Source organism: Micropterus salmoides, unplaced genomic scaffold, assembly GCF_014851395.1.
Source record: "Micropterus salmoides isolate LMB-PRFRI ecotype aquatic unplaced genomic scaffold, ASM1485139v1 Ms_hic_scaffold_1, whole genome shotgun sequence".
Lineage (NCBI taxonomy): Eukaryota > Metazoa > Chordata > Actinopteri > Centrarchiformes > Centrarchidae > Micropterus > Micropterus salmoides.
Window position 1 is genome coordinate 32,088,661 of NW_024040040.1, and position 21,134 is coordinate 32,109,794.

General features: G+C 41.5%; 1 protein-coding gene across 4 annotated transcripts in view; it reads right to left on the minus strand.

Annotated features, from left to right (window-relative positions):
• Positions 1-68: 68 nt before the first annotated feature.
• Positions 69-21,134, minus strand: part of LOC119906686 (partitioning defective 3 homolog) — a 349,822-nt gene continuing 328,756 nt past the window's right edge. For 3 of the 4 annotated variants that reach the window (XM_038724012.1, XM_038723995.1, XM_038724021.1), the window contains exons 22-24: positions 16,174-16,294; positions 6,221-6,345; positions 69-1,283 (exon numbers count right to left, since the gene is read on the minus strand). In XM_038724012.1, coding sequence (XP_038579940.1) covers positions 854-1,283; positions 6,221-6,345; positions 16,174-16,294 — 676 coding nt within the window. In that variant the 3' untranslated portion in view covers positions 69-853. The remainder of the gene's footprint in view (positions 1,284-6,220; positions 6,346-16,173; positions 16,295-21,134) is intronic. The other variant, XM_038724004.1, reaches the window with a different exon arrangement.

Consider the following 21,134-nt stretch of genomic DNA (forward strand, 5'->3'; position numbering starts at 1 on the left):
AGTGCCGGATGGTGAGGGTGACAATGTGAAGAGAAAAAAACAGAGATAAAGCAGCCAGCAGAGGAAAAGAGAATTCAGGATTATTATATTGGAAAATACATGAGAGGGCTAGAAAGAGGATACACACTCTGTGTAAATGTTGTTTCTGAAACCAAAAGGGACAATTCCCAGAACTGGGGGACAGGGTGAGGAATGAGCGGTCAGGCCCAAAACTCTGACATCATAGTTCACACAAGCTGCTTAACCTCAACACTCTGTGACACTGTCACTACATGCCAACTCCTGCCAGCACTCACACACATGTGCACACAAGCACACTGTACATGCTCACATAAACACGTAGTGCTCAACAAAGTCCCCATGAATAGGAAAAATAAGCCTCATTTACACCAGTGTGGAATCGACTGAGATCCCCACCAGCACCAGAGTAGTACAAAAACATGCCTGGGCCATGCCATGTGCTTGGGGCTTCTGATGCAGTCTGCTCTGTGCAGTCTGCACTCCTAAATTTATAAGATAGAAAGTGTCACAAGCAAAAAAAATGGACCTGATGCTTACAAAAGGTGAACAATCGATGGACTAATAGGCACTTATTCACGTATTAGATGATCACATCGCTGGACAGTAAAACATCTCAAATCATTTCTTTTTATACAATTACAAATTATAATGGTTCATATCGTAAAAAATATTTTCTTAAATATTAACATTGTCTATCAACAGTCCCATAACAGTCCCATAAAAATCTTTGTATCTCAGCATTTTAAAAAACAAAACAGAAATAGACTCATTGCCCTCTATGTATTGTTGTTAATCTCCCAAAAGTTCTATTTTCCAGTTCCTTGTCACTTTCTCAGGAGTAAAACAGCCTCCCTTTCTCTGAACCATGAAGCCTGGTGAGCTTGGCGAGCTGAGAAGGTGAAGGGGGTACATCTTGTCTGTAGGGGCCCTTGGATTGAGGTGGGGCCTGCATCGGGGCAGAGCCGGGGGCCTGAGTGGGGTCTCTCTTGTGGTCATAGGTGCTGCCGCTGGGGGTTTCCTGTGCGGGAGGTGGCCTCGCCTTGTTGGCCTCCTGCTCTCGGCGTCTCTGCTCCTGCCTCAGCAGCTCCTGAGTCTCTAAGAGAACACGGGCGTTGAAGCTGGATGTTCCCAGGTAGCCGTTATGTGATCCCTGGCTGCTGGAGTAGCGAGGGTTCTCCTTGGATGTCTGGAATCCGACTGCTGGCATGTACATCTTGCCCCATGAGTCCTGGGACACTATGCCAGGGTTCTTACGAGGTTGCCTAAACAGAAACAGGTAAAGAGGTCAATTGCACTGTTGAGAGAGTCACCTTAAACAGCACTTGTACGAGCAACAGAGGATGATAGCTGGTAACTCTGCTCAGTTACTACTACTGCTTTTTCAGAAGTGGCCCCTGGGTCAGCACTATTGAAAGGGAATTCAAAAGAAACTGCACTCCAGCAGAGAATGTGGCCATTTACACATTTTTGTGAGATTAAAAGGAGGATGCAGTGGCGTTGACTTAAAATACAGAAAGCAACATGCATGGAGCAAAGAGGGATCTGTTATAGTCTGCTGCATGATTACACCGAATCCAGTAACATAAAGACAGAGACACGAAAGAGACTGGAAACAAACGGGGGGGACCCAGAAACGCCCACAGGACTATTAGTTCCACGCTGTAAACAAACACAAATGTTAAAACATCCCTGAGAAAAATGGCTGCTTTCATCCATTTAACTCCTTTTTGGAGATGCAGACGGGTGCACTTACAGCACAGACAGAGTAATGGGAGACCTCACGGCGTTATCCGCCTTCTACTCATCTTTAGTCCCCCTGCCAGCCCCTACACTGAGATGACGGTTGCACACACCAAAGGATTAACTAAAGTAGTAAAAGTAGTAATACAACAATGTAAAATGACAACAATGATGAATGAATGAATGTATGTATGAGCGTACTACAGAATACCCCATTTAATACAGTAGTAGTGTCATACAGTATGCAGATTATATCATTGGATTGTGAATACTGATGCATAAATGTGTATGCAAAAGGATATTGTTTTTCATGGAACAAATGTATCATTATCAAAGGTGATCATATGTTCTGTGAAATTTGAATGTGTGAAGTAACTAACTACAGCTGTCATATAATTGTAGTGGAGTAAAAATAACAATACTTGCCTCTTAAATGTAGTGGAGAGAACTATAAAGTAGCAGTAATTTTAAATACTAAAGTGCCTCAAAATTATACTTAAGTACAGCACTTGAGTTGATGTACTAGTTACTTTCTACCACGGGAACACACATATGATGTCTCGTATAAAAAAAAACGAAACAAAAAAAAAACTATTGCACATGCATGCCCTCCACCACACATGCTCTCCTTTCGAGTAATTGGCCCGGAAAGCCATCATTGGGAACTGCCAGTTTTTTTTGCTAAAGTACTGAGTTGACTCCTCCATTATTAGGATCCATTAAGGACCCCCGTGCGATGGAAGACCTGTGACAGTGTCTTTTGCGTCAGGGGTGCTAAGAGTAATCCCATTCACACCTCACTGAACTGCTGTGCGCTTAAAAGGCTTTTGAGTTCACGAGGAGGGAGAGGGAGACAGGCCGGGCGTGCTTTTAGGCCAAAACTGCATTTCTTATCTGGCCACATCTCATTCCAAAGCAGCTGAGACAAACAAAAGACAGAATAGGCTTTTTATTGCTCAAAGCACTTCTTAAAAAATATTAATTTTTTTCTAAAACTGAAACCTTACAATAAGGTAAGTGGGTATTGGAGTGAATGGGAAAAATTTTGAACTCTGTACCTTCATTTCTTATTTTGTATGCACTGCAGTGTTGCCTGACAAAGAAAATATGACATAAATTCTTTAAATCTTGATTAAATCATAAAAGGGGTTACGCCATAGCTTTGACAGCCGATGTGTTTTCCCTACACAAAAATATTCACAACTACATGTTGGGGCTACAAAGATACCACTGAGTTGAACTGTGAGTGAAGAGAACTGTGATTAGCTGTTCGTGTTTCCGCCTTCAAGTTCCTGTTGGTGGTGGAGATTGTTGATTGTGAAGACAACGATAAAGAAAGGCTAATCTGCTGCCTTTTGGTAACACACATCTACCAAAGTCACCTCCACTGCAAACCTTCACTAGAATTGTCACTCTGTTTGAATGAATAAATATAAACATGATGATTGCACCACAGTAGTCTCCTATTTAGTAATAAGGCAAGCCAAAACGAGATGCAATTCAGTTTAAGGATATCAATAATATAAACTAAAATAAATTATTTTTGAATTAAACTTTCCCTTAAACATATTTTTTCCTATTGCCATGTCTATGTTATTCTAATGAGAATCCCACAATACCAGCATTATTAATGTATGCCCTTGTGGTCCACAGTACCTAAGGGGAGGGAAAGAGTGGAAGTATGGAGTGTATGATCTGTGTCTTTGTGAGATTAGGTCTACATTTATGCATGCATGTATGAATGGGTATGCATTTATGGACTGTACATGTGCACACACACAAACACATTATCTTGTGTGTGTGTGTGTGTGCGTGCTTGCATGTAGAGCATGTGTAAGTATGAGGGTAATTGGCAGAGGGGCAGATGTAGGGACAGACTGTAGAGAGAGCCGCACCACATGCTCCATATCTGGGTTTTTGCTGTCTGGGCGAGCCGCCACGCATTTACAGGACACCCCGGCTTGGCTCAGAGAGCAGCCAGCACCGCTCATGAGGGAGCTGCTTATTTAGAAATCTGGGGTCCCTGTTGCACGAGGCAGCAAGCTGCGTTTCCAGAATGACCATGTCGTTTTTTAAAGTTGAGGGGAGATTTAGAGGGAAAGCCTTTGGTGGTGATGAGAAGAGAGAAGAAATGGCGTTGTTCCACAGGAATGTAATCGTGATTGATGCGTTAGGGGAGCTAGTTCTCTTATCACCTCTACTCCTGCGCCAGAATATGTCACAAAGTAGATTAGTTACATTTACAAAGGGAGGGGATGGGAAAATACATCATGCCAAAGAGTGGGGTAAATTTAGAATGACAGAACATAACAAACAAAGCCAGGAAGTTGGCTCGCAAAACTTGTGGCCGATGTGTGTTTTTTTAAAACAGCTGGGAAGAATCAAAGTTTATGAGAAGAGGGAGATGAAACACATACACATGCACGGACACAAAATAATTAGGGAAAAAACCAAATGCATGCAATGGGCAATGGAACAATCACTGCTATATTGTACAAATAAATTGTCTACAAACCTGGAATAATGTTTTCCTTACAGTGTGGAACAATGTTGTTTTGGCTGAGGAATGCAAGAGCTGCATGGGTAGATGGAAGAGCTACTGGCAATTCACTCAGGCCACTGTTAAGAACCTTATCTTGACAGCATTCATGTGTGTGTGTGTGTGTGTGTGTGTGTGCGTCTCTTTCAGGCTAATCAGTGGGCTCTCTTTCCTACTAACACACTCGTTCCTCTCCTGGCCCCTCTCACTCTCCACTGCCTGTCACCGTTAATCCCGCTCCAACAACAAGCCTTCATTAGTGCTCTTTCAATCCTTATATCCCAGACAGCAAGCTAAGCCTGGCCGTCATCAGATAACCAACTACCATGGCTTCTTCTGGAAGCTCTTTGGGAAGGAGTTTTTTTTTTCAGAGGGAATGTCCCCTTTCGGCTGAATGGCTGACTGCTAAAGCTTCCTGTTTTGGCGGAGAAGGACAGGATGAAGGGGTTCTATAGGAGAAGTGTTTGGACTTGGAGGGAACTGTGGTTATTAATCTAAGCATGTAAGACTTTAGCTCTTTAATGAGGAGCTGTACCGAGACACAAGCTCTGAAAAGCCTTAGCTGGGGTCAAACGTCAAGCCTGAGCTCATGCGACTCTTTGCTAAAAGACGCTATGAGATTATGAGAGGAATGCATATCAAAGGCCATCCTGGCCTGTTTTTTTGGTCAGCCAGATGAACTTTCCCAAGAGAAGGAACTCACTGAGAGGGGAGGGCTGGAGACAACTGTCACATCACATGAGATGCCAGCAGATAACACCTATGATCTGGCTTTTACAGACCACATTGATTATGCCTCTTTGTGGACCGCAAATCCATAGCCAACATGTTTTAATCGACCCGACTGCGACTGTTCAGAGACAGCAGAGGAAAAAAGAGGATGACTACGAAGAAATGATTGCTGTTTGTGCAAGGAGAGATTGAAATCACAGGAGAGCAGAGTGACCCCAGCCAAGAAAATTAAAAGACCACACACACACACACATTTATATACACTTTTGAGTGTTCTGTCTTGTTTAAACTGGCAGGGCAGCAAAACTTAAATAAATCAGACTTCACTCTGACTTGTCTGTCAACATTTTAGAACACACTGTACATTTTATAATACAAAAACTCACACTGGATTGATTTATAGCGGAAATATTTAACAAGGAGAGGAAGTAATGTTTATTTTATTACTAACTTTAAATCTCTGTCAGTCAGTCAAAGTATAGAATTTGTGTCTTTGGTGACTTTTTCTTAAAGGATGTAGGGCTTAAAATGTAGAGATTTTCCATCAGCAGTTTGGTTGGCTGTGCAATTTGCAATGACTAAAATGCAAATACTGGTACTAAATCTCCCCCACTCCTCTCAACGCCTCGAGATGTGAGATATGGTAAGCTTTATTGGCATCTCTTTGACAGATATGTAAAAGAATCGAAACAGGAAGATGGAAAAGATGAAGAGCAGCAGTTGTAGCCTTTTAAAAACATGATATTGGAGCTCTTATTCATCATAAGGGAAATGTTGGAAAGGGGGCTGATGCATGTGACAAAGTCATCCCTTACCCGGGGTCAACATTGACTTAATGAAGTTGAATATCAGTCAGATAATTCCAAGCGATCACATTAAATGATTTCATTCAAAGAGTTTTGCTAAGAATCATTTAAATGCTGGGAGATGAGTTAAAAGTGGATTTGTGGTTGAGGGACTTTGTAGCCAAAGAGATAAGCTCAAGAAAGTGTAAAGGATAAATGCACAAATATGAGTAAAAGTCATTGATGGAAATCAAAAAAGTCAAAAGAAGAGGTTGAGAAAGGGCAGGAAGAACGTGATAAGTCACAGAGAGGGGAGGGAGAGAGGGAGACAGAAACAGACAGATGCACAGGCAGACAGCCCGACAGACGGAAAAAAGAAAGGAGAAAGGATAGGATGTCTCACCGTGGAAGGGAGCTGTACTGCCTGTGTGCTTGCTGGAAACCATCCCTGTCCTCTTGTTTCTGGACCTGAGTCTCAACTACTGTTACTGAATGGCGTCCGCTCTGTGTCTCCGTCCCATTGCTCACCTGAAACATCCAAAAAAATGACACAAGATCCACACAGTTAACCCACAGTAACAGAGAAACAAATGAAACCAAAATGGAAAACATTTCTGTCTTTGGATGCAAGGGTTACAATGCTTAAACATGTATTTGGAAAATACACACACACACACACACACACACACACTTAGAGGATGGAATATTTTTCTCTCAGCACAGCTGGTGGTTTGACAGTGCAATGCCTCCTGTGTGTTAGACTACCCTCAGGGGACAGGTAGTTAGTAGGTGTGATTCCATGATGACAGTGGCACTGAAAAATGCACCTGTACCAGTGGATGAAAAGGCCCCTCGTGAAAAGGGCTAATTCTCCAAGATGATCCTTCTATGAACGACCAAATCCTCGGTTGCAGACAGCACAGTTTGTACCAACATTCTACATGCAGAATGAGGCCTCCAAAGGTGATGGAGGTTCCATCAGATCTGATCGGAGACACATTTTGACAAAGGCACTGTCAAAAAGTCTAAAATAACAATCCACATCGACCTGAATAAATGTATAAAAAGTGGGGTTGACTTTGTGGACTCAACATTTGCAAGTTCAAAAGAGCTCTGTTTGAATTGTACTGGTCCCTGCTTCAGATACGAAAGTCTGTAATATTAAAAGACTGTTGCATTGTGTGCAGCCTTAATGCTGCTTGGGTAAGTTTGATTATACCACAATCAAACAAGACTGACCACATTATTGTCAGGCCTTTTTACTTGTACTTAGTGTTAATGAATGAGTTTCTGTTGATGGAGTTCTACAGTGGCTATCACTTATCAAGCTAACTTCTCAGAGTGATTATATTATACAAAATTGTGTATGTGTATACATATATATGTGTATATATAACTCATTCATTTCACTGACTTGCATGTCACCTGACTACACACCACTAACCTGTACCAGTGTGAATGTGTGTTTGTTGTCTGATCATCTGCAGGGTTGACATGGAGATATCATCTCCCTCAACACTTGCATACTGCTAATGAGCTGGCTGATGAAAGTACATGACAAGCCAATTAAACAGAGACGAGCTGAGAAGGTGTAGCAAGTGTGGCTTGACCGCGTGTCAGTTTTCATAAGGCTTGGATGGTAATGTGGTAGGCAGGTGGGGGTGTGGATGGTTTGTGCATACATGTCTGCTGAAGTAAATATTCAATAATAGGAATCAGTGTTTGGTAGCTTGGAAAGAGATTTTCTTAAATTTGGAAAATGTGTGTGTATGTGTTTGTGTGGTGGGCGGTAGAGAGGTAATAGTACATGATAGAATTGATTGATAGGGTAAAGGTGTGTTGGCAGATGGAAAGGCTGTCAGCAAAAATGTCTTCTTGGAAACATCTAGTGTTCTTGAAATGGCTGCTTTCCTCCTCACATGGACAGCTGCAATAACAGTGCAATTACATTTCACTCAGCGTCAATACCAAGTTCTTTCTCAAGCCCTCCGAGTCCTAAAAACATAATAGTATTTCACGTGGGTAAAGTGAATTGGAATCATATGTTTCAGATTTTGCTGTAACAACACCCGCGGTTCAGAAAGTGTAGAGCACACAAATGAATATCAGATGAACCGTAAGGGAAAAGGAGAAATTATTTTACTGAGGCCAAAGGCAGTGGTGAGAAAATAATTAGTCATGCACCCTGAACGTTTTTAATGTGATCTGAAAGGAAGTGGTGAGGAATCCGGAGGTGCTTGACGCTTTGGTTTCAGACTGCAGGTTTGAGGTGGATGACGCCATGCTAAGAGAAATGCATGAGAAATAGCCAGAAGAGAAAATCAGTCAGTGTAATGGCATTATCCAGGGCAGGAGAATCAGATTATTCCATGTTAGCCCTGGAATACAATGCCATATAAAACATGACATTTGTTGAAATCGAATCAAAGAGACGTCCGTGTTCGTTTTTATCCAATAATGTGAAAAATGATGTCAATACGGCACGCTTTTATCTCCCCCTTGTTTCCTTGGTGGTGTCACAGACAAAGCAGGGAGAGAAAAAAATTCTCCACCTGTTTAAACATAAGAGAGTTCACAGACGATGAGTTGGTGTTGGGAGGGGGGCATAATTGTGAAAATTATTTGCAGGTATCAAAAAACAGCTGGGAAAGAGCTGACCCTTAAAAGTTCAAAACATAAACATGACAGCCAAGGTGTAACATTTCTTGGTTTAGAGCTGGTCACAGACCTTAGATATCAAAGCAGGTTGCTGTGATGGGTCAGCACTAACTTTACCGCCCACACCCACACTCATGAATCTATGTTTGTACCCCACCACATAGGGAACAGTTTTAAGAGAGCAGCCGTGCTGTACACAAACACACATATGGAAGACATTTAAGTTGCTAATGGGCAGACCGAACAAGACGACATCCTCACAAAGCCCAGTTGGATAATGATCCTCTCTTAAAGTCCTTGCACAACCCAATTCCGCCAATTTATTATAAGCACAGCCCAGTTCATTTGTGGTCGCCGGGGTGTGTAGCTCCGGGTGGAGTATCAGTCTGAGAGCAAGCAGTGTGGTCTGCCATTTCCCGGTCCCTGGGCCAGGAAACTGCGGTGAATGGGAGGTTGGTTTGGTTATCTCCATATCAGTTAAGAACACCGCAGCACGCACTAATGGAAGAACAAAATGTTGAAGTCTTATTTTTTATTGTGAAGATATCTGTGTGAATGAATGTGTGGGGTAATAGTGACAAAATATATTATTATGTCTACATAAGAGCAGTGTAATCGCTTTGTTCTCCTCTCCACCCTCTGTTCTCTATCTAATCTTTGAACACACAATTTGGTATCTCTGTAAAGAGTGCGATAGAAAAGCTGGGGTTAGCATAGTTGAGCAAACTGAGAAGGAGCTCAACAAAAGATTGATCAACGGCGACATAATCAGTTGTGGTTGAAAAATACAGTAGCGTGAAGTTATTTTTGGTGATCGAGATAGTAGCAAGAGGACAGTGACAAAAGTCCATGAGTCCAAGACAAATCTTGAAGAGAATCCTCTCAGCGCCGTGAAAAAAGCCTTACAGATATAGTCATGAGTGGCTAAAGGATTTCCCTACTGCTTACTACAGTATGTCATGGTCCTTTTCTGCTACTCTAGGTATGTGAGGTTAAACTACAACTAGCAGAGTCAGCTGGGTTGCCTTTAAACTGTTTTATCATTACAAGACATTTACTATGCAACAATGTGTGACAGCATACGCGTATATGTGCTTTACTTGCAAGTTCAGGCAATTATGGACAAGAGTATGAAATTTCTTTTGAAAGAATCATACTATCATTGACATTTAAGTGCTGCATTGTTTTGTTTTGTCATGGCACATAGCTTTGTTGTCTTAACTCTAACCCTTAGCCCCTGGGAAGTCAAGTGACTGCAGCTAAAAGTGGCTTATTCATCACATGATCACATAGGAAAGAGTTAGCTGTACATAGAACCAACATAAAAGCACCATAACCCAAGTTTGCATAAACACAACAAATGCTTGTAGACACATGTATCCTGGTAGCAGGAGATAAAGCGATAATAAAATCAAAAGAATTCACATAAATGAGGCCTTTACAAGCTGCCGGTGGTGTGCTTGATCCAATGTACCAGCATGGCGCTCACACTCCTCTGTGTGGTCATGCTCATTGGCGCTCCAATCCAACAGCACAAACTGATTTTATTGCTGCAGACAGAGAGCAAGAGAGAAAAAGGCAACTCTTTGGAAAATACATAGCGCTTTATGATGAACATCTGGAAATCCCCTCTCACAGAGCAGCGGGGCGGGAGGGGGAGAAAACATGCCAGCTCTAATTGTGTGTGCTGGTTTAGGGGCTGCATGGTAGACAGGGCTTCTCATGTCCTGTTCATTATTCCATTAAGGAAGAGCCTTTATTCGAGGACTGACCTCAGCATTGTCATTACAGCCGTTCAAAGTAGACATACCTGAGCTCACTTTCCAACACCCCGGAGACAAGCTGAGGTCAAACTCACCTCACGGTGCTCCGTTTGCTCCCTCTGTACCTGTCCCTCATTATCATGATTATTTTACATGTGCCGTTTTTGCCCCCAAAGCAGTTTGTTACGATACCAGTACCAAAACCAGTACCCTTAAAGTGATAACGATACCAATAGAGTACTTCATTCAATACCTTGCATAAAATGCCACCTGTTGAAGCCATAGTAGTTGACTGGTAGCCTATTTATTTGTTGTTATGGACAAGCAAGGTTATCTGTTTTATTTTTTTCTTGTTTCAAATAACTGTTACATGAAATTATTGGGAAATTTTATCACATCCTCCTCATCCTAATTTTTTGATACATGCGTTGAAAGTAAACAATGGAAAATTATTTTGTTAACTTTCAATCAATAAACTGAATTGAAAGATTGTTTTTTACTTTATTGGTGAGTCGCAAACTTCCAAAAACAGTAACAAGTATAAAACGAGTATGGAGTCTGTTTAAACAAGTCACTAAATGACACTATAGACTCTAAAGAAGCAAACAGAGGAAAAGAGATGCTGTACGTCCAGCCGATCAAACCAGCTACACCTGAAGCAACCGCAGCTGCAGCCAGAGGGTCCGTGAGTAAAATCAGCTGATCACTGCTGCGCCACAACAGCATTTAATTGATGTGATGGAACGCAGCGATCGATCAGTGACAAGTGATGTGAATAGCAAACCAACAGAAAGCCAAGTTTGTGGTGATAAACTTGCAACAGTGATAAACATGCCTGAGACCGCAACTGAAGGTGAGCGGCTGTTAAAATCACGCATGGACTCAATGAGTGCAAGGCTTTTTTATACAGTCTATAGTGCAGGCACATAAGAGGAAAAAATGCGTGCTCTTCTCTTTCTTTCGGTGTGTTGCTTGCATATTTGGCTGCAAGCAAAACCATACAAATAGTAATTTATTTTCCGCGATCTGGCTACAAAAGGTATTGAATGAAGTACTGGTTTGACTGGAGACGTTTTGATTCTTCTCGATACTGGGCTGTTTCGGTCGATTCCAATAAGGGTATCAAGAAATAATAATAATAATAATAATAATCTTTATTTGTAGAGCACTTTTCAAAAACAAGTTGCAAAGACAATAATACCCAAAAAACAATAATACAAAAACAATACAAGATAAAAGCAAGAAAACATTGAAAAGACTAAAATACACGTTTAAGATAAATATAAAATAAGTAAAACAGAGTTCAATAACTCAGCTGACCTGATTTCCTCGGGCAGGCTGTTCCAGAGCCTCGGGGCCCTGACAGCAAACGCTCTGCCCCCTTTAGTTTTCAGTCGAGACTCTGGAACAGACAACAGACCTCTGCCCGAGGATCTCAAGGTACGTGCTGGTGCGTATGGGACTAAAAGGTCAGAAATATAACAAGGCGAGAGGCCATGAAGAGCTTTAAAAGTGATCAATAAAATTTTAAAGTCAATTCTAAAACATACTGGGAGCCAGTGTAGTGAAGCTAACACAGGGGTAATGTGGTCATATTTCTTTGTTCTGGTTAAAAGCCTGGCAGCTGAGTTCTTGACAGTCTGGAGTCGATCAGTAGATTTTTGGGTTAAACAGGTGAAAAGGCTGTTGCAATAATCCAGGCGTGATGAGATGAAGGTGTGTAAAATGGTCTCGTGTCCTTAAAAGTTAACATAGATCGAATTTTTGCTATATTTCAAAGTTGATAAAAACATGATTGAACAAGCTTTGTGGTGTGCTGCTCGAAATTTAAATTACTATCAAACCAGACACCAAGGTTCTTTGCAACAGGCTTAATGTGATTTACTAGTAGTAGCGATACCCATCGCATGGGCAGACACCATTTGCTGATGAAGATCATGCAATGTAATCAAAAGCTCCAGAACAGTTACTAAATAGAACCTGAGGAGATTATTTAAGTGGCTGTTTCCAAAGCCAAGAATGAACAGTGAAGCTCAACTTTAAAGCCAACATGATGAAAACATTTCGTGATATGAGCCACAACATCTACTAAATGGAAATTGAGGTCATGCTTTGAGATGATAGAAGCCGCTGCTATTCTGGCTTGTAGATCTGTGTGGAAGCCATTACTATGTAACCTTGAGTACTCAGGGACAACGTGCATCAAGTGTAGTTATGCAGACTTTGATGTGGAAGCCATTTAACTGCCTTCGAGCATTTTGCCTTTTCCTGGTTATATTCACTGAATGTTTTGATATACAAAAAGTGGAGGTCATGGAGGTTTCACTTTCATCACTGCGGACAACATTCAGCAATGACAAAGAGTGAAATCCACTGTAAAAAAAGAAAGATAAATAAATTTCTGTTCAAAAAGGAGCCTTATTACACAATGTTGTCTTTTTCAGTTTCTAAAAATGCTATTGTCACTGATAGCTCCATCTACACTTATAAAATCCAGATTTGAATGGAACCAAGTCTTTTTTGTAAGTTGCATAAACATCTTAGTTTCGTAATCAGTCTAAAACTGTTCAAATGTATTTATCTGGTGTATTTATACATTTTAGCCCTGCCTAGTACTGTATATTAGAGTTGTCGCAATAACTGCAAAAGTGAAATACTGCGCTATTGGTCAAGCCTACCGCGGAGAATATCAAGCACCGCAACAACCGCAATGTTCATACTGTACACTTCAGGGCGTGTTAAATTAATAAATGAGTGCTTCAAAAGTTCCACAACCATAACAAGCTCTGTAACGGTTCAAGGATGGATCGCCATGGGCTGTACGTGACCAGTGTTTTACGTTGTTAATGATTATTTTAAAGGTTAGCTAACTTGGCGTTAGCATATTGCGCGGCTAATGTGGCTAGCACGCTTGGGGATGTTGGACTCAAGTTGTGATCCTGAGGGACAGTCCAGATAAACTGTGGACAATAAGCCTCCTTTGAATCTCACTAACTAAAGAGCGCAGTGTTTCGGAAGCCTGCTGCTGTTTTTCATGTTGCTTTCTGTGGAAAAGTTATGTTACTGCAGCGCAGTGGTTAGTTGTGGACAGCCATTCTGCTCCACACCGTGCATTGCTGCGGTATGTAAATTGACTTGATAGACATGCCCTGAAGGTAATGATATAGCTACATCTGAAAAAGACAAGGTCAAACTACAAAAAAGGAGTTTGCTTGGCAATGTTGTTGACTAGCATGCAGCAGCTAGCTTGCTCAGACCATAAAGCTGCAGTTAGCGGCTCGCTGTGCAGTGAGGTGACAGATACAGACACTCTTACTCCAAATTGCCAAATTACTTCATTGATGAGAAATGCGATAATACTGCATACCGCGTTGTTGAGCCCCAACATATTGCCGCGTGGAAATTACTTCACCGCGACAGCCCTACTGTACATCTCTAAAGTCCTTTTATTTTATTTTCCTTCTTTTTACCAACATATCTAACGGCCAAGTTTTTACCTCTGTCTTATCTTTCCACAGTTTTCCCTGGTTTTCATATCAAAATGCTTGACTCATCCGCCTTGAATAGAGCTATATCTATTCTGCTTTTGGATGACACCAAAGCCCTTTTTAAACAGAGATCCCGCAATAGTGCTATAAAGAAGAAATGGCAACATTATGCTGCCCCAGAGTGTGATTTTATAGAGCATGCCAGCAATCTGAAAGCAAAAGAGGCATAGTGTGTAACACAACAATGTCGACTACCCATTCAGACAGCTTAACGGTGGAACTACATCGCCCAAACAACAACACCCACCATTCCGTGTTCATACGTTTTACACAGAACGGTGAGGTGGAATAATAGTGCAACATTCCCCTCTTGAACAGGCTGCATAAGAGGGGCTTAAGACATGATTTCCCTCGAGTTCTTTTAATCAGTCGAAACATAAGAAGGGTATGTCTGTATCTTTCTTAACAAGCTCTGTCATTGTGGATCCTTGTTCGCAGGACTAAAAAACACATGAAAGAGGACTAATAAAATTCAATACTCAAGGGCTAGCCTTATATCTTATTACCAGTGGAATAGTGGGGATATACTCAACAATGTCAACAATCACAAGCAATTAGGAGCTCAGAGACTCAAGAGAGAAAGACTGAGACTGTTTAATGCTGAACAAACAGTTAGCATCTCATTTTGACAGTGGGAATGGGAGGAGATATATTAAGAAAACGGAGGAGGAAGATGTCCACTTTCAGCTTTCTTTCAACACTGAAAGAAATCTAGAGCAAATAAAGTCTGCCTTCCTCTGTATAAAAACATGGTGGGAAGTATGTTGTTACATCCAACCCAAATTCATTCAGACAATAGAAAAAACAGCAGAAGAGATCCCTGCTAAATCAGACTTCTGCTCTAAACCAATTTAACTGACAAACTGACATAGATAATTCTCCAGAAAATTGGAGCCAAATATTTTCACTTTCAAGGTCTGACATTCTGACCCATAATTTAGGAAATAGCTCTGTTTGGTGTAACAAGTAGCCATCTTTCCTCTACAACCAGGTCAGGAAAGTCACAGGATGAAAAACGGAGGCTGTCTAAAGCTATTACACTGCATAAATAGACAAATATTTGATCTCTAACTTGTTCCTGCTTGTTTATACAAGTTTGACTCTATTACTGTTTGGACAAAAAAAGAATATATGACTTTAAATTAAGTGTCAATCGATGAGTTATATCAAGTCAAACAGAAGTTTGAGATAAGTAAGTGGTGGGACTGCATGTTAATATCAACAATGACATGATGTGTATGTGAAAAGATTAAATAAACTGTTTCTTAACTTAAACTCTGGGCACAGATGAACATTTCATGCACAGCAGGAAGGAATATGAGATCAGGTCTGAATGAATTAACAAAGGAATTAACTTGATTACATTTTTCCAATTATGGAGAGTAAATCCCATTGTTGGTACAGATCAATCATGGAAGAGTAAAAAACTCTTACATTTTAATTTAAAAAATTTTAATTTAAAAATCCCTTTAATCAAGTATAATGAAAATTACCATGAGCAGTGTGCCTCTGTCTTCAGTTTCTCTCCCGTTACTTTGCCTCAAAGTCCCGAATAGTCCCTTGTCATTGAATGTTTCCCCTGTTCATTTCTTCTCCTCCTTCTTGCAATAAGCGTGCCATATTTCCGAGACAGAAGAGGCGCAGACAGAGATGAGTAATTAGCAATTAGTTACAGAGCAAAGGTTGGACCCAGAAATTTTAAATTAGTCAAAGAAATTTGGCAGAAGTTGGGAGGGAAGCCTGAAGTTTCAGCGACATGAGTCAGATAGTCTGGCAGTCTTACAACACTGATGGTCCAAAAGGATGACACTGTCATACAACTGAGGCAATTCATGGAACCGTTGAAAGTTGATGTTGTTCTGGGCTTCATACTGTGTTATTTCAGTTATTTTTCATTTGACAAGTAAGATTGTTATTATTGTTAATCATGAGATGCAGGAATTTATGATTTAATTGTAGTGATGAACTGAGTAATAGCTACAATCATCAAGATAGTAGCAATAAAAAAGGTATTTTGTGTTTGTAGCAACACTGAAATGCTGAAATATTGATCTGCTAATGCTTGTTCCTCAAAAAAGAGGATATTATTATGCTGTGTTACAGAGTAGTGCCCAACACTGACTAAAGTAAAGTCACGCCAATAGTAAATAGTAAAAGATTCAAATCAAGGTATGTAGGAATAAAATTAGTATGAGCGTTAGTAGAGTGTAACCCATTCAAGAAACCCATTCATCAGCTGGTGGCTTTGGTGGTAATCTTAGTGTCCAGCAGTACATTAGGGGAATCACTCTAACAACGCTGAGTGTAGGGTATTTTGGAGTATGTGTTTCTGGGTCTGTGCAGCTCAGCGCCACTCTGATGGAGCATGGCTCCTATCGGACACTCACCCGAGACTGGTTGAAACTGTAGGTGTGCCGACGGTCCTCAATGTCCTCCTCGTGCTTGGCCTGCTGGAACTCGTTCCTCAGCCTTTGTATCCGGTCATGGTTACTGGGAGCCACCTGGCTGCTGGGAGACAGAGCAACAGGAGGTGAGACAGTGGAACTAGTTGTTTTGAATCCAGATAGCATGCTTAGTGGCAATTTTTCAGCTAGCCCTAACTCAGAAATAACACCTGCCACGTTACTCAATAGCTAGCATGTTGTTACTGATGCTTTTTTAAAATATTTGAATAATTCACTTTTCCACCCTAACATCCCTCTCAATAGTGTTGAAGATCCCTTGATCTGACAGTTAAGATTGCCTTTTGCATACCTCACTTTTCTTTCGTACCCTCGCTCCTTCTAGCCTTTGCTCCTGAGCATCCCTATAACTGAAAGTGTCCCTCGTGTGCCAGTTTGAGCGATGCATGTCCCTTTTAGACTGCAGGAGAATGTTGGCCTTTTATAGTACACAGTCATTAAACACAGTGGAAAACCCTCATTTAAATCCCTTTCATTAAAGGGTTTTGAGGACCTGTCAATAGGAATCAATAGCCTTCCTTCAGCTTAATCAGGCTCTCCTTTTATCACCAGCTACAGAGACAGCACATGACAAAACGCATAATTATGATGAGACAACCAGCTTGATAATAGGCCTGCATTTATGCATACCACAGGGATGAAACTGACCAAAGGTTAGGAATTTGTGTTGGGAGGGAATAGAAGCTCGGGGATTCAGGCAGTGGGATGGATAGGGTGAGGGACGGAAAGGGAGATAAACGTTGTGGTGGTGGTGGGGGGGTGTTCTTGGGGATAGTGCTGAGTGAAAAAGGGAAAGGTTAATCAAAAGCTTGTGAGAGAAGGGGAAGAAACAAAGTCAGCCAGGACCTATCACCCTGCCATTGTATGTGTCCTCCTGAGTAGCACTCACAGGTGGCGCGTCAGTGGAAGTGATTGCTTATTTGGGCCCAGAGGATTCTGGGCGCAATTATGCCGATAATTACAGATCAGTATGAGCACATCCTTCTGATGATAATGGGCACTAGAACATGCTGCCAATCAAGCTTCATTAAAAGCACAATAAATAGCAGCTCATAAAGGATGAACAGATTTTGTTGCGTGCCCCTGAGTAGCACTTGGTGAGAACACGGTTATCGTGTTATTCGTACTGCCTGATCAAAATCAATTGTGTTAGTTATACGCCATTTGATTCCTATAGCTTTCTGTGTGTGGGAGCGCAGGAGCGTACATTAGGCCTTTTATGTGGATGTGGGCAATTAAGTGGCTCACTGGCGTGTGTAGCTAATGCTTTTAGGGTGTGGGGTGATGGTGAAGTCCTATTACTGTTCATTCCAAGATCAATGTTCCCTGTATATTTGCAAGAGGTTGCTTAAATAGCATTATTATGCAAGAAATGCAATTGTAGTCTACGAACAACAGTGCTACATAGACTATATGTGCAAATCTATGGCAACACTTAAAGGCTCATTAAAGATTGAATTCCCCCAAATGCTCTCTCTTTTAACTACAAATTAAATACAAACTACAAATGCTACATACTCTACTCACACATCCATCCAAATGCACACCACTACATCCAAAGGTTTCCAGATTTCCCTGAAGATAAATTGTGTGGATATAAGTGTGTGAGCCTTAGCTACACAATATGTACGCTCACACAGCGTTCAATTGAGAAGAAAAAAAATAAAAGTACATCTGCAATTCTGAATACATTTTCTTCACATTTACCTAATATATGCCTTCTAATACATATGTTGAAATATAGCACATGTCATCATCTCTGCTCAAGAGAGAGGTTTGTTCTAAGTTATAACAAAGACTGTTATAAGAATATAGTGTTTGGAAAAGACCAAACATAGATGTGGGAAGTTCACTACATGCAATTAGTTTAATCCTTGAGGCTGGTCAAAGAGAAGACCAGGCTGCCTGCAAACAAACAGCCTTGTAAAACTTTGTCCTTGTCATTCTTAACATTGCATCTCAAACATGCACCATGGGCTAGAGGAACCAGAGGGGGCAGTGGGAGCCAGCTTGGGATCCAGAAAAAGGGCCACAACCCAGGCTATAAACAAGACTGCTTGAGTCCATATACACCTCCTACAGAGTAAGACCTATTGCCCTTCTCTCACCCACTAATGCATGAATTTAAAAAAGTGGGTAGCCTATATATTAACAAATTTCTGCTCCAGTTTGTGGTGGATAAAGTGGTGGGAAGTGGAATGGGAGAAGATCAGTGAAGACAAGATCTCCAGCAAATTAAAGAATGAGCACCAAGGCACTGATATATATTTTTCAAAGCACTACAAATGGAAATTGCATTGCATAAGGGCTGGGTGTGAGGGTGGGATTTAATGAGGGGTGAATTTGTCATGGCAGTTCAAAGGAGGCCTGTGCAATATCTAAATTATCTGCAGGGCTTCTTCTCTTGGTCCTCCGCCCAGCATGGGGGTGCCGAAATGATAGGATTCTTGGAAAGCAGGATTCTTCAGTGTAAACATATTCATATCGTAAGAAAAATAACTGGAAAACTATGCACACCGAAATCAAGCACACAGAGGCACCAGAAGCTGCCCACTACTACTATAAAAGCCAGTAGCAGGCCTGTCTCCATACATAAGAAAGATGGATTCAGCTGCTTTCCCTGAGAGCTCCCCAGTGCTAGGGCACCTCAATGTGTAATTAGTCAGCATGATCGTTGCCAATGCATCAGGTGTCACTGCTTATAAATACCCCTGTGAATACGTCAATGTCTGTAATTGGCCTGAAGAACAAGAGCTCAAAGAAAAGATGGGGGGGGGGATTTCTGCATCATAATTGTATGAGCTTGCAGGGCTTAGGCCCAGTGCTTTTTCCCCCCAAAAGTCCTCTTTTAAAACGTGAGTCAATGGAAAATGGGATGCCACTCGTAAAGTAATTCAAACACATCAGGGAGATAAAGCATCCATATGCCACAGCATTTAGCCACAATAAGCACCTTCATTCTGTCCTGTATAATGAGATCTGCTCAAGTTCATCTGTGTGCTCGCAGTCTGAAATGTCAGCACTTGGCCTCTCAGGTTCGCCATGTTGCTCAAAAATGCATGCAAACATGCACACACAACACAGACCGCAACACATAGGAGTAGAAAGAGACACAAAGAAGCTGAGAAAGACTCTCACTATCTCCCTTTCCCTTTCTCTCTTCCCCTCACTTTCCAGACACTTGTATTCAGTAAAGCCATACCGCTGCTGTATTTATAGCTTGGCTGAAAGCTTACTCTGAAGTCTTATTGGGAGAGGTGAACTTGTGACTTCACAGGCATGCAGAGTCATGTCAAACCACAAGGATTCAGGCCCATCTGAACAACAACCACAGTCCCTCTACTGATCTCCTCATTCTCCTGCTGCTCCAACATTATTATCTCCCTTATTAAGACAAGCTGAAGTACAGAGATGCCATGGAACATCAAAAAATAAGCTGCAAACTTTCTGAACTTGTGATGAATATAGCTTTGTGAGTAAATCACACTTTTTTTTATTATAGTTTTATTCACAACACCTCACAATATCAACTTATACAGGAACACACTTGAAGAACCAGTGGTATGTATGTGTCTTTGAGCAGACATATGTGTGACCCCCATCCCACCTGTGTTTTTTAACGTGACCCGTTGACAGGGGTCATGAGCCCTCTAAAGCTGCAGTTCGGGATACTTGGACGCCTGTCTGTGTAATAGTCATCCTTTGATCCAGGGGGATTTGGCAGATGTCTCACACGCCACAAGGCTTAGGCCAAGGATGCTAACTATGGCACAGTCCCTGTTTTGCTTCTGTTGGTGGATCAAAGCCACATTGAGTCTTGGTATGCCCTATAAACACTGCCACTAGCCAATAAAGGAGTAATCTACTCACTAAGAGTGTAACTTGGGTCATATGAGCATACCTAAGGTCAGGGGCCAGTTCCACCCAATCAGAATGAGAGCAACATAGTGTTATAATCCGCGGGATAAAAACTCAAGAGACATTTGACAGGAGTTCTGAGAGTTGTCACAGACAAAGTAAAGTGAAAAAGACTGAACTGTTGGGGCTTCGGTGTGACTTTAAAATCAGACGGTCTGTTATTTCTTATCTGATCACTGTTGATTGAAATTATATCATCTTATCTGGTTTCTTGCTCTGGCCCCAGTATCTTCATGAAGCAGATGAGGGGGCAGGGTTCTTAAGTTTAGGTCCTTTGGCAATCTTGCATGAAGTCAAAGGCTTAGCTCATCTTTATTCCATCGCCCGGTGGACTTTCATTTATATCAAAGACAGAAAGATGGGGCATTTTTGGAGAAGATGGACCGCCTTTGGGACCTACCGCAATGATAGAAAAAGATTAGATCTGCATTACCGCTGGTCATTTTTGAAGGGGAGAGGGACAAAGATATTTTCTATGACATTTTTTTTAGAATCTTCAGAGGAAATCAGCACAGATTGGCCAATCTGCCATGATTCTTCCAATCAAACGAAAGCATTTGAAGCATATAGCCCTCTCCCGGCATTTCTTTCCCTCTCCACTTTACTCTTTCCCATCTTTATAAAAATATCTTCCTATTTTTTTCTTGCCTGATATCTCTCCTTTATTTCTTTCATTTCCTTTCCATATGTTTTATCTCTGAATGCCTCAATCTTCCTCTGTGGTTACAGGGATAGGTCATGAATTCCCTTCTGTCCCCCTCATCCTATCCCACTAGCCTGGTAAGTGACAGCTGCAGGCTGGACAAAGGCCTGATAATACCCTGGATTTGTCAGGCTCTGACTTCACCCATGTCCTCCTGTGACTGATGCACTGACAGCGGCGCCTCGCCAGCTAAAAACCCCACTTCTCGATGGGGGCTGTTGCTGTTGTTGAATGTGTGAATGTGTGTATGCATATCCATGGTTCC